A 25,805-nucleotide genomic window follows, 5' to 3' on the forward strand; every position below is an offset into this window, starting at 1 on the left:
TTATAAGACTTATTTTCACAATTTCTAGGATTGGTATATGCTCTACAATTTACTCTCTTGGATAAAATCAACACAAATTATGACAATTTAAGTATCATTACATGCAACTATGCACTTTTCATTTCACAAATATTTTCACATTTCGTTATACAAGAAAATATATATGTGAGTGAAATTCTACCACTTTTACATGAGATGTGTTTTTTGCCTTGGTTAGACCCTCTTTACATGCACAAAGATTATTGTCATCACAAGACACGATACTCATGATTAGTTCTATTAAGTGCTCACATAACAGGTTTAGGCAAGTAGGCCATGATACAATGGCCTTAAATACGTTGACTTATAGGGAATGATTACCTTTAGCTAAGGTTTCAACACACATGACCATTATATAAATGACAAGCTATATCATAATGACATTCACATTCTTACGAGTGCAACATATAGAATGCACTAGGCCATAAAGGATTTATAATATGAACTTTATTATACCTACTATGTAGAGTACGAACAATGCAACCCCGAATGTAAGTTAACATGGAGAATAGATTTCCCATAATGTCGCAAGGTAATAAATCTCACAAATTCTAGGTTACAAGTAACAAAACAATTTAGGGATATAAGTTGTCAACCTATTAATCTAGAATGATAACCTTATGTATCTTTTACATATTACTACTTTCATTCTTGCAATATTTCATTGTTATAGAAATGATGTACCTCACATACCTAGTAAATAGAGCAATATTTATTAATTCAATCTTCTAATGCACAAGATTCATCTGAGATTTTGTTTCTCACTTTAGTCCAACCCTCATGCTTTATAGTTTACAACACTCCATATAAGATATTGATAAACAAAACAATCATCCAAACATGAAGCATATGAGGACATACAAGTCCACTCAAAGTTTATTATCATATATACTAACCAAGGTTCAAACATCGAGGAGACCATCTTCCCAAAGGCACTCAACATGCAATAATCTAGGAAAATCTTGTACATAATCTATCAAACATTACTAGCTAGGCCCACAAGACAAATCCTATCTTATTTGTGTGACCACACATTACACTTTTATTTAAATGAAGAGTCCTTCCTGTTTCTTCTAGATGTTTGATGGGGACAAGCTTTAGCACAGTGGTCCCCTCCACAAATATAATACCCGTCTCGAGGTCCCTTCGGTTTGAAAGACTTATTCTGCTCAGCCTCATTCTTATTGTAATTATTATCATAACGAGTCCTCTTATTGTTTCCCTACTGTTTCCTTCCGACTCTATCTCCAATATGGTCGTCTCTATTCATGTTCCCGGTCTGTTGATTATTATTTCCCTGCTGTTGAATCATCCTTTTGAAAACTTCTTCCATAGCCAAAAATATAGCCACTAGGACATAGATCATACTGTCTTCTTAGTTTTGGTTCCTATTCTGGTCTTTCACCCTCTTGATCTCTTGTTCTAGGAGTTGTATCCTTTCCCCTAGTTGAATCAGGGAGTTAATAGTTTGGTCCAACCTCTCGTCTAGAGTATGGTTCATGCCATCCATATTCCCACCGCAATTGTCATTTTTAGTGACCATTTTAGTTGATTAAGGTTGTCCTGCGCCAAAATTTACATCTTTTTGCAAGGTAGACCATAAAGTCCTAGCATTAAACTTAGAACTTAATTTACAGACATCTTTAGTGCATTATGACAATATTATCAAGTAGGAAGCAATCATCATTGATCATGCCTATCAATTTCCATTAGAGACCTATACAATTTCAAGCAATGTGCTAAATGAAACCTGCAACTATTTTACAATTCTATCAATGATACACTAAGTTGTTTCCAAAGCACTAATGTGGATAAAAATTTAGGGTCTTTTCTAAAATGATGTATCACTAAAAGGGGTCATGCATTCACATTAATTTTAATACAAGTATAATTCAAACATCTTATTTCATGTATCGTGCAAGGTGCAATCATCATTCAAATGCATCACTCACAATTTGTATTTTCTAATCATCATCTATGGATATGCTATTCAAGCAAAAGAAACATTTCAAGTTTCTAAACCAAAATCAACAAGGCAAAAACAAATTTTCACACATAATACACATGTGCATAAAGTCTTAACTAGAACTTATATATATAAAGGGTATTGTCCCATGAAAGCGATTATTTATACAAGGTTATAGGCAAGGGATACCTTCCCTTCCCGTGATGTATATCAACATGTAGGAGGCCACTACTCAAATGTGATCCTCATTAGATTAACCATAGACTCAACCTCTAGGGACTTACACTCGCATACACTAAGAACCACCTAATTGGAGGTCCACGCGATCAATTATTGCAACCTAACGTAGCGAACTCAAGGCCCTAGTGCGGAACCTAGAGCTCTGATACCAAAATGTAGGGACCCGCTAGTCCTAACCTTACAATAACTAACATAATTAGAATCTAACAACATTTACTAAAGTCTACATACATGAATAACAAACTACTTCAATATAAGTGCAAGATGTAATGTTAATTTTTAAGAAATTTAAGTTAAGTAAGAACTATATGCTAACAAGTATGAAGAAATAGGAAACATCAAGACAAAATGGATAAATATTTCAACCAATTAGTTAGCGAACATATGAGTAAGATAAATGAAACCTACGGAAATACTATGTCAACTTGATGGCTATTTAAGGAGCATATGAATAAGGACAACTTATCAAAATAGTAATATTACCCTCTATTCCTAGCTTTTAGCATTCATAAATGAAATGGTAGAAAAACTAATCAAAGAAGCACATAAGCACTGAGATATGCATATGATTAAGATTGATTAAAGATATACTAAGTTTAATGTGCATGAAGAACTCACGAATTTTTATGTTAAATTCAATGAATATAACGAACTAAGGTTAATGTGCACAAGAACTTATCAAACTTAAATTAGCATCATTAAACCATGCATTCTTACAGGAAATAAAAGTGAACTCATCAAGAAACACACAAGCCATAAGTCATGACACATGTTAGTAGGTTAGTGGGTTAGTGCTTTTCATTACTTTCTTGTTAGTTACATCTCATGATGACTTCCTGTCGCATGTGCATCATTAGACCTCATAGGTCATTTACATGGCTTACTTAGCCTAAAATCAAGAGACCTCATTTGTCTATTACAATGAGTCAATAATACAACATACATTTAATACATAGGATTTTACAATGATATAATATGAATCTCTGTCTTTGGATGTAGCATCTCCATTGCCATCAGACTCACCTCAATTTGCAAATGGAAGACGAACATATGACCCGGGTGTTTTATCCGCCCAACCAAATGAAGCTTATGCTTCCCGGGGCTCATGACAAGCTCCTGTCCCTCACGACGGAGTGTCCTAACAAACCGGCATGAACTGTCGAGAATCGAACTTGTGCGTGCATGCAGTATCTAACAACCAAACTGTTGAACTTAGCTACATGTGTTATGGCAGGGAGAAAAATTTATTAGTCAATTAACCCTTTTGGGGTAGATGGTATGAAACCACCCTTCCTTGGTTTGTCCCATAAACAAGCACATCTTTCCAAATAACATCCATCATAGACAGTTAAAATAAAATGAACCCCTCCCGGATGCATATTATTTATTATCTTATTCTGAACTCTACCCAAAATCATAGAAAATTCGTTATCTTTTAAATTCCAAATTTAAATTAGCAAAAGATAAAAACCAATATTACCCAATTTCGGAAAACATTTTCATTGATATAAATAACTAAAAACTATATATATATATATATATATTGTTTAATGATTAATCATTATTAAATCATGAATCGGCAGGCATAAATATTAAATCATAAACTTACCGTAGAATTGGGTGGAATGTGGAAGTAAATATGCAGAGGAGAAAAAGGAGGAGCTTGGGGTGCATTAAACCTCATGAAGATTGGTTTGCTAAGGCAAAATTTAAAGACCCCAAAAGAAATATAAACACAGCAAGTTTTCTTGGTGGATGATCAGCAAAAGAAATTCAGAATTTAATCACAGAGGAAAGAAGGGAGAAAGGTGATAAGCTAGAATCTATGCCAACCAAAGAAAATTTCAAAACCAATACATACATATGCAGATCGACCCATTAGTAAATTGCAAAGAGAAGTGCATGGGGTGATAAGCTTAATAAGAACACATTCACCTCTCAGCTACCGTGTAAAGGAGGGGAGGGTGTGATTTGGCACTTGCAGGCATTCACGCCAGCAAACATAAAGACTTAAACCAAAAAGAAAGAATAGAATCAACTGTTAAAAAAAGTGTCTCAGAGAAAAGATGGGAGAAGGGCGATAAACAGTGATTTTCACCCTGTAAAAACTACTTGTCAGCAACCTAAATTAAAACCGTTTGAATCAGATCAACCTATTAAAAAGAATATCAGGGGGGGTAAAGAAGAAATGGAGGGGGGGGGTGGGGGGGTGGAGAAATATGCTTGACTGAGTTTTCAAAAGAAGCAAAATATGTATTCCCATCAAAGATGTCGAAGAAAATCTGCAAGTGCATTGCCCTCATAGAAATCAGTCTACTCTGCCAGCTACAACGGTTTTGGACAAGTCAAACATGAAATAAACTTTAAAATCAATCTGCAAAAGGGAAAGGGCGATAATTCAACAAACCAAAGACCATTACCCTGCCAATTTGGTGATGAGGAGAGATGGAGGAAGGCACAGTTTTTCTACATACAAAACAGTCTTCCCCAATGCCCTTGCAGCCAAAGGAATCACCAAAGGGAATGAAAGAGGGGTGGGGTGGGGTGGGGGGGGTGCGATTTCCTTTTGGCAAGCCGTTGAAATTTCCAGCCAAACCTAGACGCCTTGCAGGATGTTGACTTCAGCAAAGAAAATGCAATGGGTATAGTGAGAGAAAGTTCCAGGCGTGGACTCAAGCATGCCAAATAAACCGACTTCAAAGTGGAGTCAATTGCTAGCCGATTTCAACAAATCAATCCCAATCTTTTCCTCCCCTGTCTCGGAAATTATCTCAGCTTGGCTTATACTGCTGAGGCCGAGAAATTGGATTCAAAAAGTGTGGATCTAGATGGATGGAATCAAGGGGAAATTGGGAGTTGAGGTGGAGAGGACAGAATTTAGGTAGCCAGTTAAGAATACATAACTTAAGCAACACAAGAATTGATCTGGAGTCTCAGAGAGTTCAACTCTTCAATCTGAATATTAACTTATGTCTTAATTTCAAAACATGCTTAAATTCAAATTTTAATAATTCATTTTTGAAAATCTTTAGTTCAAATTTAATTTTAGTATTATAATTTATTTAATAATTTAAAAACTCTTCATTTATTTATAAACTTTTAATTTGGTTTCAATATTTAATTTATTTTATTTAATTATTATTAATTGTGTGTGTTTGTGCACAGGTTACATTCCGTGAGTCGTTGCCGACGAGCTAGAAGACCCCTTCTCGGTCATATGTCCGTCTTCGACGGTCGACCCTGCATCCATTTGACACTCGACAAATAAGTGTCAGATCATCATAAAATTCCATAATAAAATTAACATTTCACCATATTAATAATATCACATAATGTCATTAATAGCATTAATTAGCATGATAATTAACATCATACTAAAATAATGTCGTCAAGCACATCAAATGGCATCATAATATCAAATGTCATCAATGTCTAGCATAGGGTAAAAATTACAAGTCTAAATTTGGTTCGTGACACTATCCATCAATAATCTCCTATAAAGCAAGCGAAATCTTCCTGTATAGTTAACTAAACAAGAGAGAGAGAGAGAGAGAGAGAGAGAGAGAGAGAGAGAGATCTTCACAAATTTGGTGCTATAAATTATAAATACAAACTCATAAACAAAAATGATGCCAACATCCTTTCAATGCAAATTTTTGTCTCTTCACAAATTTGGTGCTATAAATTATAAATACAAACTCATAAACAAAAATGATGCCAACATCCTTTCAATGCAAATTTTTGTCTTGTCCCCCAAAAGCTCCTATGGCACAGTTGTCAAAATTAGTGCAAGGTTGGGTGCAATTTTTAAAATGTGGTCTTGCATGAACTTAGACAATTTCTTGGCATTCTTACCGCGTGATTACAAATGGAACCCAGTTTAACTTTATGTTCTATTTTACAACAGCTTGTGGTATCACTTTTAAAGAGATAATTGAAGTCTTCTTTTTCTGAAAAGTTAAAAGTAAAATGTCGATCATTCTTTGCAGTTATTTTCTATCACAGGGGGTTACAGTTGATATCACCTTTGGAACCTTGTTCCTTTCTGATTCCAAGTAACTAAAGAAAAGAAAAAGGAAAAAGAATTTCAAGAACTAATTTATTCCTTTTGTTTACATCAAACTGTCAAAGCATTTTGTAACATGAATGTAAGTCACTTCATAAACCTCATCATTTATATTACACACAAGAAACCGGTTGCATGTTTTCAACTCCCTTGTCAAGTCTCAGCACACATGTAGTGTAGATACCTTGGGGCTGAGTCATCCTTGCTAGTGTTGAAGAATTTTCTTAAGTTTTTGCTGGCAATCCCCATGTTGTAAGATCATGTATTTGGTTTTCATTGTATTCTAGAGAAAGCATTTAATTTTTTTGCATTTATATGCTTTGAATGTAAATTTGTGTCATTTTTGTATCACCGTTTCCTTTGAAGTTATCACATAAACTTAAATTTAAGTTCACTTCTTGATCTTCTCATATGTGGAATAGTATTTTACTGGCATTAGCTTTGAGAAATCTATAAACTTTGAATTCTATTTTCTCTATCCGTAACATTCTGGTTTTGTTGGAATAAACAGCTGGTTTGCTCAGTTGCCTGGTTTAAAGTTGGAAGTGTGAAGATGCCATATATTTTTTCTTTGGGCTTCAGGTCACCAAGTCATCAAATTGATATGCGAACGATTGATATAGGGACATTATTAACAGATGTCTCTATTCGACCTCATAAAGGAGAATTTTCCATGAGAGCAATCAACCCATCTTATAGTATCCAGGTTAGAACCAATATGCTCCATATTCATAATAAAGCTATAAACCAATTACAGTCTATTATATATTTTCATTTTCTCTATTTACCATGAATATTTGGTATCAAAACTGAAAAAAAATATTATACTGAAGTAATCCTAAAAGCATTTGAATATTTTTCTCTTGAACCATGTGATTATATTGTGTTTGTCACAAGTCAAGCTAACGTTATGTAGGGTATCAAGAATGCACAAACTACCAAGTGCAAATTTTTAATGAGATATTGAACAACCATTCTTGTACAAATAGTCATGGATGGAAAAAATAGGAAGGATTCTTATATCAAGTAATGAATGATTGTTGATAGATTAGTATTATGCTTATGAGTCAACTTTAATTTTCTTATTAAGCTACTCTCCCTTTTCAGGTGTCATCCTGTATATGTAAGATGAATGGTAAAATAAATTGTTGTAATCTGGATATCAAGCACATGAAGTAGTGATCTCAGCCTTTGCTCCATTGTTAGGGCATTCTTTTTAACAATATTTCCTATTTAACTTTATTAAATAAAGGATCATACTATAAGCACAAAAAAAAGGGGGGTGGTAGAGAGTTACACCCACAAAGTCTAATTGGACGAGGTCCAACATAAAAAATTAACAAAAGGGACAATCCCAAACAAAGCCTAAGAAGCTAAAGAAAAACCAGAGGGAGGAGGATCTTTATCATCTAATTGCCTTGACATTAGTGGGAACAACATCAATTCGCTACCATCTAGTGAGAGCACCTTATTCTTTTGAGGAGGATTATTTGCAAACTATTGAGTGCAGAGTAGAGAGATGACCAACTCCAAATGAGGAAATTTGCTTTAATTAGGCCAACCAAAATTGCCTCCTTGCCCACAAGTTGAGGTAGAAGGTGTTAGTCCCATTCATTGCAAGGAGCAGTGTTCCTAGGAGCTAGAGGTTGAGAGCCACAATGATTTTGGGAATATGATCCACTTTCACACTAATTGCACCCACACCTATGCCCTTTCTTAGGAGAGGGGGGATTGAGTGGGACTTTGGCAATATCATAGATTGCAGACTTATCAGACTCAACTAGACTTGTGAGTCAGTTGGCGCCCTGAGTCGACTCGCCACAGATTTGCGAGCCGAGTTTGGGAGAAACCTGGATGCAAACTCCCAAGTATGTGAAAAGGAGTTGGGCAAGTTTGACGTCGGGACTCGCGAGTCCTAAGGAAGGACTCTAGATGCAGGTTTAGATGCCTAGTCCAACATTAAGACACATTTTTCTTTTTTACTTTTTCGGACATTTGACATGTCTTATTGCTCAAAATAGGTCTGTAGAGTTTGAAGAAGAAGAGGAAACAAGATCAAAGCAGCAAAAGAGATCTAGGTAAGGATTTTTCTTCTCTTTTTTTTTTCATTTCGATTTATTTTTTTTAAAGGAAATTGCTACCTAGGGTTAGCTGCCTTTCCATTAAAAACAAAAAGGTTTTCATAATTAAGTGCAAAGAGAGAACAACAATGTCCAGATAGCCTCAATGACTTCTTGGGACCTTTGAATCTGTGCAGATGGGAATAGACTCCCATTGTGTGACATCATGAACTCATATGTTTTTCCACATTGTTGTCCATAATCCCATCTCTCAGCACCTTGATAGTCTCAACTTTTAGCACGTTCTTCAGCATATCCTCCACATCAAAAGCATCGACCACCAATCCAGTATGCGTCATGGGATCCAATCCCTCCGAAGCTTCCACTACATCCTCCCTCAGTCCCAGAGCTACTATCCTCTTGATTGCCCGCTTGGTCGCTTCAAAATCTCTCGTTGTTTTGGCAACATTGTATATGAAACGCTTCAATAAAGCAGCGTTGTGACTGTGAGATCCAGACAAAATCTGGTCCCCCAGGATCTTCCTCACAACATCTTCCTCCACGTCAACTTCAATGGAGAAGACATCCTTTAGTTGCAGTGTAACTGACCCATAGTTGCATCCACACTCCACCCCTGAAACACTAACATACTCGGACAGCGCGACCATAGTCGATACCTTTCAATCTGCTTCTTATTTCTTGTTCTAGTTTCAATTTATAGGAAAAGCCTATCCACTGCCAAGCGGTGACAACGAATTCACGGGTTCCTTTCTATTTCTATCAATCTGTCCTTGCTTGACTTGGGTTTCCAAGATTTAGACTGTGCCAAGTGTCCAAATCTCTGAAGATAATATCCATCTCTGACTGATCAATCCCATGATTAGACAAAAAATTCGCTTCATTGTTAGCTTTTCTGTATATATGTCTAATCGTGAAGTCTGTGAAAGTGCGAAGGACAGCCTATATACTCTTCGTCCACATATGAGACTTCAAGTTTGGTGGCAAACCAGTTATGATGGCTCTAACTATATTAAAAGAGTCTCCTTCAATATCAATTCATTGCAGACCCATCTCCGAACATTTCTTGAGCCCATATAGGAGGGCGGCAAACTTTGCGTCATTTTTCATGCCAATCGGCAGCTTTATGGATCCTCCCAAAACCAAAGCTCCCGTGTCATTCCAAACTATGAATCTTGCCCTAGACGGACCAAGATTCCCTCATGAGGCACCGTCAAAATTCATCTTCAAGCGCCCATGAGGAGGAAGAATCTAGCATGCTTCCTGTCTTGCCCTACAATTTTGAATTGTCTCCACGTTTGGAGGGAAGAGATGCGGCCATGTCAGCACCATGCAATCATGCCATTCATTTCCACCTATTGAAAATAAAAAGAACATTGAAAAACAGGGGGATATGTTGGCAAAAAAATTTCCATTTCCCTTCCTAACTTATTTCCTTGTATTTGTTTCTTGTTTTTGATGACTATTTTTTTCAAATGATTCATTATCATTTTTTTTGTTGATTTTCCACAAAACCTTGCTGATTTTTATTTTTTCATGTTAAAACAGAAATGGCAAGTTCAACTCCATGGGCAACCTGTTGTGAGGTATTCACACATCGCCCCATTGCAAATGGGGACCCCCCCACTTTTTGCTTTCTGGGATTAGCTCTTTTAGTTTTGTTGTTGGTCGTTTTAGTGTCTTAGCCTTTGCATTGAAGGGATTGAGTTTCTCAAAGGTCATCAAGCCAGGTGGATCTCCTCAAGGTGGAGTGAAGGAGGTCGGGTCAGTTGAGTGATTAGGGGTTATTTAGATCATTCCTAGGGTTTTTTGTGTACTATCCAGTTATGCTTCAAGTTGCTAAATCAAGCCTTGGTTGAATGCATAGTGTCCTCCTAAGTCCCGTCCCTTACATCAAGATCAAAGCGAACTCGCCTTAGAAGTCTGGAATGTCATCCTGCTCTGAAGTGCTCTGAAATTTGACTAAGTTTGGAAATTTGAAGGATCCTCCAAAATCTAGATTTTGCATTATAACTCCTCGAGGTCCGAAACCACTCTGAAACATCCTGACAATATATATGGAATATAACTTAAAGTGTAAGAAACTTATACTTAAATGTTATATTCCATATATGAATCCTGACGGAGAGACTAGCTTGTCAAATGAACTTCATGTTGAAGGAGACGTGAGCGAACTTCATGTTGGAGGAGAGGTGAGCGAACTTCATGTTCAAAGACTTGGAGTGAACTTCATCTTTGAGCGATTTGGAGTGAACTTCATGTTGAGACCATTACACAATGCTTCCGAATCCCACATTCCCTGGGCAGCCTTGGCACAGAGAACCACGACAGAATTTGAAGGAGTACGGGATACTGCAAAGGCTATTAGGGAATGGATTCTGGATTCGAAGTCTCAAGGAGAAGGGGGAGCTAATCATTAAGGATGTAAAGAAAATGGCCCACCACCGGGAAACTGTTTTGGTCAAATTGTACGAGATGAAGCGGGAATGTCTCATAATTCATGAAGCCGTTACTACAACTCTCCCCCTCATGACGGCTCTCTTCTGGACCCATCTGCAAATTCCTACATTGTCTGACATCTTGGACCCCCACGATGTCAACATTTTTAAAGAATGGTATTGGACTATCAGCATGAAGAATGACACAAAGGCCACCATTAACAAAGAGCAAGAGACATGCGAAGAAATTCTGAGAAACACAAGGGACCTTGGTGGAGTAATCCTCCAATCCATGGTTTTGGGTTGGCAAAATAGTCTGTCTGATCCCGTAATCCATCCAGACTGGGAGGATAGATTAAAAATAGACAAGGTCGTCTATTCTATAGAGGACCTAGATTTTGCTAGTAAATTACACTTTGATATCTTGAGTTTTGAGGCTAATCGGTCCAGCTGGCAAGACAGTTTGAAACACATAGATAATTATTTGGAGAGCATGCAGTATAAAATTCATCATCCCCCTATGCCTCAGTTCGGTTTGTTGTTCCAGTTGTGCATCAGGTTCCAGAGGTATGTTCGCGAGGAACGTGCAGCAGGTTGAGACCTTTGGCAAGAATATTTGCATGGAGAGGATCAATTCTTGGTAAAAGGATATGAAACTGGAAAAGAAAAAGTGCTCTCCTAAAGTGTTTTTTCCTTTTTAATTTTGAAAAGTGCACTTTTTGGCCAAACGGTCATGTTTGACTTCCAAGTCAACTAAATGTGAAACTTTGTGTATGCACCTGTTTGAATTATTTTGGATAGGTCTTAATTACCTTTTCAGGTAGTTATTACTCCCTTTGGGGTAGTGTTGTGACCATTTCACACATCGCCCCATTAAAATGGGGACCCCCTCTTTTTGCTTTTGTTTTGCCTGTTCTTCTCTCTGCTTTTAGGGTTTTGAGTGAGTGAGTTGTCTGGGCTAGGGCTAAGCCTTAGGGGTTTCTTTTGGATATTTTTCAAGCCGAGTCCAGTCAAATTTTGAAAGTTATTAAGCATCCTCCCGAAGATTGAGATTATTGAAGTAAGGTTAGTCTGTCAGGAAAGTCAGATATGTCTCAGGTTAGGTCTAGTCAGGGTTCTTTTTGGGAAAATTCAAATTTTGTCTGAGTGTTAGCATTTTGAAGATGAAATTGTACATTTTTGCTTAGGTAAATTTTGATCAAATTTCGGAGGCAAGATGATGCCTGAAACACAAAAAGTGCTCCCGTCCCTCACTGAAGGACCATGCCACTTTTTCAAGATAACTGATTCCTGGCCTTGAAGATGACCTAATTCTGCCTTGTGAAATGATTGGGGACCTAAATTTTGAATATTTTAGCCAGAAAGGACGAAAGTGCTCCCGTCCCTCTCCAAGGGACCAGAGCACAAATGTTATTTTATGCGTATTTGTCATTGACTTTTCTATTTTGTTTTGTGTAGGGTCTTTCGGAATGATAATTGGACATGACTCGATTCTTTTGAAGATTTTTGAAGGCACAAAAATGGTGAATTCTGAGGGACCAAGGCAAAAGTGCTCCCGTCCCTTACTGAGGGACCAGGGCGAAAAGACTTATTTGAGCCACTCCTGGCCTTGTTTGGTTAAATTGAGACATCAAAGGCATGGTGAAGGACGAAATGAACATGATAAAGCATCCAGACTTGATTGAAAACAATGAAATGATGAAGTTTTCGCCTAGAAGGTAAAAAGTGCTCTCGTCCCTCACTGAAGGACCAGAGCACTTTTCTAAAAATATAAATTTTTTGCAAAGGCAAGGCAAGTTGCGTAATTGAAATGAATGAAAGAAGGCAAGATTCATCCATTGAAGATAATTTGGAAGACTAGCAAAGGACGAATTGGCTTGGAATTGCAAAAGTGCTCCCGTCCCTCTCCAAGGGACCAGAGCACTTAATATGTTATCTTGCCTTTCTCACCAATTTTGGACAAATTGAGACCAAGGCGCAAGTTTGAAAAAGTGTTTAAAATGCCTTGAAGTGGAATTGAGATGCGAGAGTTGCAAATTTTGACGACAACTGGCAAAAGTGCTCCCGTCCCTCACCAAGGGACCAGAGCGCTTTTTCCAAATATGACCATTTACCTTGCATTTTGAAATGATATTTTTATTACCAAGGCTCAAGATGGTGTGAAATGTGATATTCTACGCCTTGAGGGTAAATTGAAGATTAATGTGATCGAGAATTCATGCAATGGACTCAAAAGTGCTCCCGTCCCTCACTGAAGGACCGTCCCACTTTTTTTGAAAACAACTAATTCCCTCCAAGATTATGCTAAGGCAACGTTGTATGAGATGGGAAGAATCTTCTAAAGCGTGGTGAACAAAGGTTTGACTTCAAAAATTGAGAATCCTAGCCTAAAAATGAAAAAGTGCTCTCGTCCCTCTCCAAGGGACCAGAGCGCTTAACATGTGCATTCTTTATTTTGCAATATCCCAACGTTGATATCCTCCAAATCGCATGAAATGCCAAATTTTCCAACTTCGAGATTTTTGAAAAAAAAAAAATTAATTAAATTGGCATTTAATAAAAGGCGCATTGGTATTTAGTAAATTAATTTTGAGCCTTAGAAAATCGATTTTTTTTATTATAAAGGCATTTAAAATTAATTTTTTGTGAAATTAAAAAATTAAAGGTGGAGCGCACAAGGCATTATTTTGTCTTTATTTGACAAGTTGGCCTACTCCTTTTGAGGTTTTATTTATTGGTTCACCTTTTATTTGCTAAGTCGGCCTCATGGGTAAGTAAGTGGCGAGCGCCCTATATAATATAGGTGTTTTAAGCAATTTTAATCAATCATTCACTCATTATTTCAAGTGCGATTTGGAGAGCAAGGAAGGAGGTGCGAAATCTAGCTGGAGTGGAGCGAATTTCTACTAAGTGTGGAGACTAAGGAGGGCGAAATTCATATTGAAGGCTATTGGAGAGGCAAATTTCTTGCTAGATTGGAGGATAATTTCTAGATTTTTTGAAGGCATTTGAAGGCGAATTTCCAGATTTTGAAAAAGCTAGTGGAAGGTGGAGTTCTTTTCCAAGCTAGAGGAGGCGTAATTCATCCAAGGGAGGACTATAATCTAAGCTTGTCCAACAAAATCCGGTCTTCTTTCATCTTTTGCCAAGGTTTTGTACTTAAGTACTCAAGAGAAGGTATGAAGAATTACTTTTTTTTGAAGATCTCATTCAAGACTTATTGTGATCCCATTGCAATTCTGTAAAATCTAAGTCTTGAAAATCCAATTTATTTTGAAAATGTGTAGTTCTTGATTTCTCATGACTTTCTTCAAATTAATATCTTAAGTTTTACCTTTGAAAGGTCTTAAATTTCATGCTTTAAGGTTTGATGCTCAAAAGACTAACTTAAATATTTTGTGTAGGCATCAAATGGAGATCCCGGAGTTGTAAAATCAAGCCAGATCAAGGACGGTCTCCTCCAAGAAGATGAAGCAAGGACAAGGGCGACCTCCTCCAGTCTAGCATCGACAAGGATGGCTTTCTTCGATCAAACATCAACAAGGACGACCTCTTCCAATCCAACATTACAAGGCGAGGTACATCAATCACCCTGCACATCAAAGACACAAGAAGTTAGAGCAAGGGTTCGTTGAAGAAGCAGATAGTTCCAGATGAATTAATTAAAGCTAGCTTCTCAACAACATCAAGTTGAATATCTACCAAGTTACAAGTATCAGACGAGGTGGCATCCTAGTCATCACTTCTCCAGTCAGTGTGGTCCACCTCAGCATGTCCAGATTCAATGTACCTAACTCATGGAAGGTGGCACAAACTTCGATGTACCTACCTCGGCTATTCATTGGTGGAATTTTCCAAAGAGGACATGTGTCCAAGCAATAAAATTTTATCATTGGTCAAGCATTAAATGTTATGTAATGGTTGTAACAAACCCTAATTAGGGTTTTCATTGTTGAATCTTGGCCATTGATCTCAAATCGATCTAAGCCATCGAATTGTATTGAGGGCACTATATAAGCCCTGGCATTTCATTTGTAAAGGGAATAATATAGAAGCAGTTAGAAGCAGTTACAAAGGAGTTAGTGAATAGAGAGTAGTTAGCTAGTTGATAGAATAGCAATTAGAGTAGAGTAGAGAGAGAAGGCAAAGGTTGTTGCCAAGATGTTGTTGTAAGAGACTTGTAAAACTTCATTGAAGAAATGGTGAAATTTATGGGTCGATTCGACAATTTGCATGGTCTTTATACTTCTCATATTTGATTTCATGTTATTAGATGAGTGGAAGAAATGTGTTTGATTGATGGTGAAATTCGCATATCCATACTACTAGCAGTTTGTTGATTGCAGACTTGCCTTGTGTAGTCAACTGGAATCATTCAGCTTAAGCTTAACTTCAATTGTCGCTTCTTCATTGATATGCATCAGCTTGATGGTGTCTATGCCTGCAGTGATGATTTGAACATCATAAAGCTTTCCTTCGAAGATCGCACTAACCTTGTGGAGATGGTCCTGCGATGTCAAAACAAGACCTAGTTAGAATTTCATCAAAGATCATTCATTTCTCTTACATTCTTAGTGTTAGGATTAGATCCTTTCCTCACCCTCATCTTTTTTCCTTTTTTTCAAATCAAAGCTAGTAAGAGCCTGTGTTCCAGCAATATTCAAAGCAGATCAGACGTTCAATCATCAAATGTAAGTCCCCTTGTGATTCCAGCAAATCACATCATACCACAGAGAGCTTATCCACACGTAGAGATCCTACAACGAAGAACCTTGGAGTCATCCTGATTGATCCTTTTTCGCGATATCTTTAGCAATCAGAGGCTTTACTCAAGAGAGGATAAGGTACCCTTGGGTATTTTATTCTGTGTTTGATAGTATACAAAATACACGTCAACAGGTAGTTGCTGATATTTGCCTCCCATTTATGGGTATGGGCAGCGATGTTTTATGGATGAATCTAGGCCATTTGTTTAGATTAAATCTTGGCCATTCATCCATTTTTGAAGTCTATTTAAGGGACTGGTTTTCCCTCATTTTGTAAGAAGTTCTTGGATTGTTGCTGAAGCTCTAGCGAAATTTACAGGATTTAATGCAAAGTTAAGACTGTTTCAAGTTTCCTTGTGAGTGCATGGTCTCCTTCATTAATCTAGAATTTTCAGTTATGCTTCTTTCCTTTATATAGCATTTTTTAAGTAAACATCTGATAGAATCCTCGCTGTTCATACCATTAGGGAATGGCTGATTGTCTTTCCTTCTGCATGGTTAATCTGAACCTTTCATATGCTTAGTTCGGCTATTGAATGCTCACTGAATGAATGTCAAAGTTCTAATGTTGTATTTAAAAGCATGAAAATTCAATTTTCTCTTGAAGATCGCACTAGATTGATGCAAGTATTGTGCTTAAATGGTTGGTAATGCTTAATCTAGTTATTTGGAGGTGTCTGTCTGTTTACTTTACTGAATCTGCTATCTTAGTTAAAATTTATATTTTCTATATCTCTCTTTCTCTCTCTATCCCTCTTTTTTCCCTTTTTTTTTTTACCAAGAGAATCTGCATTTCTGCTGAAAGCTGAAAGTAGTATCAACCCAATTGAAACCATTCGATAAGCAAGACTATTAAAGTTCTAGGGAACTCATCCAGCAATTGCCTATTTCACCGTAAGTCCCCTTGTGTTTCCAGCAAAAACACATCAAACCACTGAGTAATCCTGTAGTCAAGACCTGACAAACGAAACCTTGAGGTTGTCCCCTTTGATCAAACGTAGAAAATATCACTAGGGATTTCCTTATCTCAAGAGAGGATAGGATACTCAACAAGTTTATTTTATTCTGTGTTGGCCGTATGGAGTTTGCAACAATGCGACTTTAGACACGTCAACAATGTACTCAAGCATACTCCAATTGCGCTCACAACCAGATGCGCTGCATGGTTGGCTCAAGATGCAAATGGCCAATTTCTGAGTATTTGGTGTCATTGAGCCAAAAAAGCTCCACCAATGATTTGAGTTTGAATGAGAAAAATAAATAAAATCAGTCTCACTCATGAACTCATTTAACAAGTTACAATATACAATAAAACTAAAATGAAGCCTTACAATTTATTTTTACCTGGCATCATAGTTGTCCTACCGTCTTTGGCAATAGGACAAGAGAAGGTCTCTTCTTGTGCATCTGAGAACAACTGTAGCTCTTGAATAAGCTCTATCTGAGTAGTACCAGCAGGTCCCATCTTCTCCATGATCGAGTATAGCCCATTAAGGACCTCCACATCAGCCTTGAAAGAAGGGATAAAATGGAATGCCGGATTCAGATAATAGGCTACTGCATGGATGGGCCTATGAAGCTGATGATGCCATCTCCTATCAATGATCTCCCAAATGGGACCATACTTGCTCTCATCTCCTCCATAGACGGATTTGATGCCTTCCTTCGCCCTATCCATGCCCTCATATATGTAGCCCATTGCGGACTTTTCTCCATCCGCAACTCGCTACAAAACCACCAAGGGCTTAACAAACTACAAATTTGAAAATATTGTGTAATTTAGAAAAATGAGCAAATAAGAGAATATATATAATAAGTTATAAAACAAAAAGTTAAATTGTAGAATTTATAAAACATTTATCTTCACTATCTCATCACAAGGGACCCAAAAGTCTCGCTCATCAAAAATGCAGTCTGCCATATCTTTCCCTGCAGAGGTGGCAGCATAGGATGAGGAAGACCACTCCTCACCAACAATCATATGTCTCAAGGCCGACTTAGAGCTAAGCATGGACTGCAATGTGATGAAGTTTGTGGCAAATCTTGTGATTCCTGGACGAGCCAACTCCTTCTGCTATGTGTATTGTCTCATAAGAGCCAACACCCATGAATGATTATATACAAATTTGCACACATTTCGCGCCCTTTCTACACATCTCTTGACCCATGGGAGTTTTCCAATATCCTCCAACATGAAGTCAATGCAATGGGAAGCACATGGAGTCCAAACTATAGATGGGTGCCTCTCCATCAATAGTCTACCTGCAGCAACATAATTTGTTGCATTGTAATTAATGGAGGTACAAAATAGTTGTTAATTTCCAAACAAATTTAGTTTGTAATCAAAAGTTTATCCACATCAACATAATTTGCTGCATTGTCGGTCACCACCCGTACCACGTTCTCCTCACCCACCTCATCAATCACCTCCTCTATCTGCTCACATAGGTAGGTGGCATTCTTGCAATGGGCGGAGGCATCAATGGACTTTATGAAAACGGTGCCCCTTGAAATAAAAAAATAAAGCTAGAAAGATGATCATTCAATAAACCATTAAATAAAAAATAACAAATAAAAGACTAAATGAAACTAAAATTAATCAATTACCTGCGGAAGAAACAAGAAAATTAAGGAGAGATCTATTTCTCCTATCCGTCCAACCATCAGTCATGATGGAGCAACCTTTAGTGCTCCATATCTAGCGTTGTTCATCTAATTCCTTCTTCACATCATTCACTAATTGAGACAAAATGGGTCCCCTCAAATCACTCTCAGTAGGGGCTTTGAACCCCGCCCCACATATGGTAAGGGCATCAACCATTTCTTGCCAATAAGGAGACTTGTCACAAATAAATTCAATGAGATAAGTTAAGTATGTTCTATGTACTATGTAGTATGTACGAGAAAAAATAAAACGAAGAGAATCAAAGTATACAAATTAAAACAATCAAACATAAAAGTTATAAAACATTCACTTGGTTGTAAAGAATGGAATACTGCTGTAGGTCCAAAACCTGCCAACTGCCATTTTAGCGGCATCATGGACCTCCTTGTTCCAACCCATGCCCTCAAGCGACTGTTGGGACCCAGGAGTAGTGCGAGGCACAAAGAAGGTATCCAACCCAAATTTACAAATCCTAGGTCCAATGCTAACACTCCCACTACAACTACTAGTGCTAGGAGCATGAGAAGTGGCGGTGGCGCTGCCACTTATAGAAGTAGAAGCGGAAGCACAAGCAGTAGCAAATTGAGTGGGACGATATGAAGGTAAGGAAGAAGGGCCTCCAACACAACCTAACTATGTCCCTCTTCCTAAAGTTGCCTCTCTCCCAATGGCCGCTTGATCCTCCTTTTGTTTCTTTTTCCTTTCAATTTCCTCAACCATTACTTAACAATCACGTACGGCTTCAGGGAGTGCTTTTAGGCATGGTTTGGCATCATGTCCACGCACACCAAAAATATGGTATTTCAGTCTATATATACCTCCATGGAATATTGTTTTGCAAAATGTACATTTTGTTTGTCCCTTTCCTTGCCCTGGAAAATCCTCATGATATTTCCAAGCAAGGTCCTTTCTAATGGGGGGTCTAGAAGCTGGAGTAGACATTGTAGGATAGTTTTGTGAAACTTGAAATTGAGGCAAATAATAAAGTGAAGTTTGCTGCAATAAAACATTACAAATACAAAATGAAATTAATACATACATTCAAAAAAACTAAGGTAGGGTTTGTAAATTAAAAAAAAATAAAAATATAGGGTTTGTCAAACCCTACTTTAAAAAAAATAAAATTACAAACCCTACATACAGCCCTACATAGTACAACTACATACTACATGCTACATACAAAATATTTTGGAAGAAAATGTAAAACTTTCAAAATAAATGAATAGAAAATGGAATTTTTGCATACAAGAAACAAAAAAATCTTAAAAAAAACAATCTTACCTCTTACAACAAGCTTGAAATGAGCTGCAAACTCTTCCTATCCAACTCTTGATGTACCAAATCCAAACACAATGCAGCCCCAATGTGATAAATTGAAGAAAACTTGAGCTTCCTCCTTGCTGGTTTTTCTTCTATGCACCCTTGTTTTTCTTCCCAATTCACTTTACTCCTATTTTTGCAAGTGAATGAAATGAAGTTCACTTTTAGGGGTTAGAGATAACTAAACAAAAAAAATGGACTTGAAAAATCTATTAAAAATATTTTTTTTGTCTTTCTTTAAGCTAAATGCCGGCCGAGTTTGAGGCTCGGGACTTGCCGAGTTTGGTGAGTTTTTGCCAAACTCGCCAATCGCCAGACTCGGCAGAGCCCGAGTTCGAGCTCCAGAGACTCGGCGAGCATGTCTTGGACTCGGATTCGCCGAGTTTGGCGAGTTTCGGGCGATTTTCTAATCTCTGGTTGTCACCTTCAAATGGATTGAAAGGTTGATTCGCCATGATCAAGTTGAGTTGGTAGTAAAGTGTGTATTGTACCTACCATTCTTGAAAAAGAAATGAGAAATTACCATCTAGATGTGTAAGCTTTGCTAACCAAGTGGAGCAATATTTTCAATGGAATACCTCCTAGAAGAGTTGCTAAATGGGGAATTGATAATATGAGAGAATTAGGAGGGGCAAAACTAGTAATCACCACCCCCTATTGGCACCTCAAGAGACACAAAGATGAGATTGAGAATGCAATCAAGGAGCTCCTCGAGATGGAACACATCTATCCAAGTAAGAGTCCATTGGCATCTTTTGTTGTGTTGGTGAAGGATAGGACTACACACATGCATAGATTATAGAGCTCTTAAAAAAAGACCATAAAAATTAATATCTCGTATTGAGGATTGATGAGCTCACTGATGAGATACATGGAGTTGTCTACTTTTCAAAGATAGACTTGAGATCTAATTATCATTAGATAAGAGTTTGTGAGGAAGATATTGAGAAGACAACCTTCAGATGCCATTTTTGGCATTATGAGTTCTTAGTAATGCCTTCTCGCTTAACAAATTCTCTTGCAACATTTCAGTCTTGTATGAATCAAGTGTTCAATAAACAACTCAAAATGTTTGTTTTTTAGTAAAAATTGGGAGGAGCATATGAAGCATTTGGATGAGGTTTTGGGCATCCTCGAGTTTGAATCTTTATTCGCAAAGAATTTCAAGTGTGTGTTTGGTATGACAAAATTCTTATATCTTTATCATGTGATAGGGGGTATGTGTTGACCAAGAGAAGATCAACACAATTTTTGATTGGCCTCCACTAACACATCTCATGTATTTGAAGGGTTTATTTGGCCTTTGTGTGTTCTATAAGAGATTTGTGAAGGGATTCTCACTATTGGTTGCCCCACTTACTAATCTCACCAAAAAAGGGGCATTTGTAAAGTCTAATGCAATGCGTAAATCTTTTGATTAGTTCAAACAAATCACAAACACATGTTCGGTTTTGGCCATACCTAATTACTCTAAGCCCTTCGAGCTTGAGTGTGATGATGAGCACACACTTGTACTATTGGGGGGGGGGGGGTAGAATCAATATAAGACAATATTTTACATATTTAAAACTCAACAACCACAACAACAACAAACACACAAGATCCACATTAGAACACAAGATTTACATGGAAATCCTTTTGGGGAAAAACCATAGAGAAGGATTGCTTGGATCTACTATCCAAATCTAGCCACAACAAAAATACAGTGATCTTACAATATTTGCAAGCACCAACCCACTCAAGACATCAATCTCCACTTATAAAATTTGTGGACAACAACCTACTAGAGACCAATTTCGACAATTGAGCACCAACTTAGGAAGAGACACTAATCTCTTTTTTTACGAGGCACGAACCTCTTCTGCAAAGTTCCACCTTTTGGATGTTGCTTATTCAACGCGTGATGAACCTATTTTTCTCCACTTTCACACTTCACAAAATCTGCTCTATATTAAATATGCTTTGCATTAAATCTGCCATGCTTTGTATTGGAATGATAAAGCATTACACAGAACATACAAACTCGCTTCACTTTTTTAGACCATTGCATTTACCAAAATTAAATGCATTAAACATAGGTCATCCATACAAAATTAAATCGTAATATTAAAAATTCCATGTGTTAGCCTCCAATTACACCTCTGTCAAAATAACAAATTTCCATGTATCGGCCTCAAATTACATCTCTCTCAAAATAATAAAATTCAATGAGTCGGCTGAACAATTGAAGCCAATATAACAAAAAATCTCTAAAACTTTGACATCAACAACTTTTGCCATTGATGACAATATTTAAAACAATCTCACTCTAACATCAATGGCGATATTTCCAACAATCTTCCCTAGTGAACGAAACACATTTTGATATCAATGACAACATTTCCAATATATGATGCATTTGGAGAAGAAATAGGTGTTGTCTCAATACAAAATAAGCATCCTATTTCCTTTGAAAGTAGTTTATAGAAGGAGAAAAGAGTTATTCAGTTTATGATAAGGAAATGCTTGTCATCATACATGCCTTGGCAAAGTTAAAGCAATATTTGGTTTGTGGTAAGTTCATTGAACATCAAGCATTTCCTTAATCATAAAGATCTCAATGATAGGCAGCATAAATGGGTTACTACGCTACAAGCTTACAATTTGACATTGAATATATGAAAGGTAAAAATAACATTGTTGCTGATGCATTGTCAAGAAGCCCACATTTGAGTTCCATGATGGAGTATGCCAAAAGTCCATTTGCACTAGTATTTTGGAAGGTTCATTGCAGGATGAAAGGTACAAGGTGGTGAATATTGATTCTCTACAAAGAAACAATCCTCCTAGTTTTCGAATTGGGACCTGTTGTGACGTATTCACACATCGCCCCATTGCAAATGGGGACCCCTTCTTTTTGCTTTATAGGGTTTGTTTTCTAGGTTTTTAGGGTTTGTCTGTTAGCCTTTGCGTTTTGAGTGTCGCCAGTGGATCAATAGGATGGTAGGCTTTGCTTGAGCCAGGGGAGTCAACAGGTGCTCCAGGTTAGGGTTTCTTTGAGAGTCTTCCTTAGGGCCTGGTTTTGCTCTTGTTGCTAATTGTGTCTTGCTTTGTGAGTGGGTATCATTCTTGAAGGTCCGAGCTAGGTCAAGTTGGTGAGTGATGAAGTCTGGAATGTCATCCTGATCTTCAAATGCCCTGAAATTTGGCTAAGTCTGGAATGTCCTGATCCTGAAATTTGACTAAGTCTGGAAAACTGAAGAAACCTCCAAAAACTAGATTTTACAATATAACTCCTGGAGGTTCGAAACCACTCTCAAACATCCTGAAAGTATATATGGAATATAACTTAAAGTATAAGCTTATACTTAAATGTTATATTCCATAAAATGATCCTGACGGAGAGTTCAAAATGTCAAATTTCGCTCTTGACCCTTCCAAAGGGTCCAAAGCGAATTTCGCTCCTGACCCTTCCAAAGGGTCGAAAGCGAAATTCTCCATAAGACATTTTACTTTGACCAAAACCTAGAACTAATGCATTCCTAGGCTTGAATGAAGGCAAAAACGCTTGTTTGAATGAAGAAACGTGAAAATGAAGTCAGGATCTTGGCCAAGAATAGGAATTTCGCTCCTGACCCTTCCAAAGGGTCCAGAGCGAAAATCCTTATAACTCTTGTTTTCTTCCTTATTTTGGCTAGGCGTTGGCTTGATGGGAGATGAATGGGTATGTTTTTGCCTTGAGAGGGAGTTTGATTGATTTTGAAGAACAAGATTTTGGCCTAAAGGAGAATTTCGCTCCTGACCCTTCCAAAGGGTCCAGAGCGAAATTCATCATAAACTTCATTTGCTACCTTGTTTGACCTTGAAACCTTCTTCCTCGGGTGGAAAATGATCTAAGTTTGCTTCTTGAAGTGGTTTGGAGTTTGAAAAGTGAGTAATCTAGCCTAGAAGGAGATTTTCGCTCCTGACCCTTCCAAAGGGTCCAGAGCGAAAATCTACCTAAGACTCATTTCTTCCATAGTTTGACCAAATTTTTATTTGCAAGGCACCTTGAAAGGAAGGATGGACATCTTTTGCCATTGGAAATGTTTGAAAGCATTGAGAAGTGAAGGATTTTGAGCCAAATAGTGAATTTCGCTCCTGACCCTTCCAAAGGGTCCAGAGCGAAATTCCTAAAATCCCTTATTTTCCTAGCAAAGTCAAGTCAAACTTGGGTTTTTGTAGCTTGGATGGGTGAGGATAAGTGTTTTCTTGCCTTTTAAGGTGGATTCAAGTTGAAATGATGGAGGAATAAGCCCAAAACAAGATTTTCGCTCCTGACCCTTCCAAAGGGTCCAGAGCAAAAATCCTAAAACCCATCATTTTCTCCAAAATTTGTACCAAGCCATGCCTAGACCAAGGTGAGGGATGCCCTTGAGATTGTCCTTGAATTGATTGTTGTCTCGAAAAATTATGATTTTGGGCTAGAAAGGGAAATTCGCTCCTGACCCTTCCAGAGGGTCCAGGGCGAAATTGTGCAAAACCTATCTTTTCCCTTAGTTTCATGCCAAATCTAGTGTGGATCATGACTAAAGAAGGCCTTAGGAATGACTCCAAATGGCCAATTATTATCAAACTTGAAGGAATTGAGCCAAAAAGTGATTTTTGCTCCTGACCCTTCCAAAGGGTCCAGAGCGAAAATCTTGAAACCACCTATTTTCCTTGCAAGTCTAGTCAAACGTTAGGTTTTCGTGGCTTGGATGGGTGCGAGGAGACATGTTCTTGCCTTTTGAAGTTAATTGGTGTTGAAAATGATGGAAATTAGCCCAAACCAAGAAATTCGCTCCTGGCCCTTCCAAAGGGTCCAGAGCGAAAAACACTAAAACCATCCTTTTCTCCAAATTTTGTGCTAAGTCAGGCCTAGACTAGGGTGAGAGAAGCTATTTGGAATGCCTTGGAAAGATATTCATCCACCAAAGATGCAAATTTTGAGCTAAAATTGGAATTTCGCTCCTAACCCTTCCAAAGGGTCCAGAGCGAAATTCTGGATAGGTCCTATCCCTGGCTAGTTTCTTGAGCGAATTCTCCTTTTTGGGCCTTGTGAAGATCGAACCAATGTTGCCAAGTTGAGAAGTGGGTTCAATATGGGGGATTCTAGATGAAGTGAAGTGAAGAAAGTGAAATTTAGTGTGAATAGGCAAGCAAAAGGTGAATTTCGCTCTTGACCCTTCCAAAGGGTCCAGAGCGAAATTCATCAAAGTCACTATTTCCTCTTTGTGTCAAGACAAGATTTTGATTCCTAAGGCATGAAAAGACTGGAGAGAGGTTGTTTAAGCCTTGCAAGATGAGTTGAAGTGAAGGAAAACAAACAAAGAGAGAAATTTGCTCCTGACCCTTCCAAAGGGTCCAGGGCGAAATTCTCCAAATCAACCATTTTTCCCTTGAGTGAAGCTAAAATGTTGATACCTATGGCATGGTTGAGGCTGGGGTGAGATATTCTTGCCTTGAAGGTGGATTGAAGTAAAGGAAGTGTAAAATAAAGCCTAAAGAAGGAAATTCGCTCGTGACCTTTCCAAAGGGTCCAGAGCGAAATTCTCATTATCACCTAATTTGCCCATGTGAGAAGCTAAAAGGATGGATCCCTAGACTTTGTTGGACTAAAACAAGCATATGCTCACCTTCCGGGGGATTTTGGAGTGAAAAAATGGGGTAATTGAGGCCTAATCCAGAAAATCGCTCCTGACCCTTCCAAAGGGTCCAGGGCGAAATCCTTTGAAACTGCTATTTTTCACCTTGTTGGGGCCAGGCGAGGAGCTAATTGTGAGGTAACGTTGAAAGGAGGTCTAAATGAGCCAGGAATGCAAAATTCGCTCCTGGGTGAAATTCTTATAGGGCCTGTCCCTGGAAAGAGTCTTGAACTAACTTCATTTTAATATCTTTTGTTGATGATTTAAGGTGTGAAATATTATGTTGAAATGAATTTATTATGTCCTTAATCATCTTTTGATTTGTTTTGCAGATGAAAGAAGATCAAGCCAAGACAAGGACGACCTTCTCCAGTCCAGCATCAACAATGACAACCTTCTCCAGACTAGCATCATCAAGGATGACATCTTTCAGTCCAACGTTCCAAGAAAAGGTACACCATCCATCCTACACATCGAAGACAAAGGAAGTTAAAGCAAGGGTTCGTTGAAGAAGCAGACAGTGTCAGAAGAGTTAATTAAAGCTAGCTTCTCAGCAACATCAAATTGAATATCTACCAAGTT

General features: G+C 37.8%; 1 protein-coding gene across 1 annotated transcript in view; it reads left to right on the forward strand.

Annotated features, from left to right (window-relative positions):
• The window catches only part of LOC131027387 (uncharacterized), a 158,948-nt gene that overhangs the window by 127,981 nt on the left and 5,162 nt on the right, over window positions 1-25,805 (forward strand). The window contains exon 5 of the mRNA XM_057957422.2: window positions 6,823-7,017. Coding sequence (XP_057813405.2) covers window positions 6,823-7,017 — 195 coding nt within the window. The remainder of the gene's footprint in view (window positions 1-6,822; window positions 7,018-25,805) is intronic.

This window comes from Cryptomeria japonica, chromosome 1 (assembly GCF_030272615.1).
Source record: "Cryptomeria japonica chromosome 1, Sugi_1.0, whole genome shotgun sequence".
Classification (NCBI taxonomy): domain Eukaryota; kingdom Viridiplantae; phylum Streptophyta; class Pinopsida; order Cupressales; family Cupressaceae; genus Cryptomeria; species Cryptomeria japonica.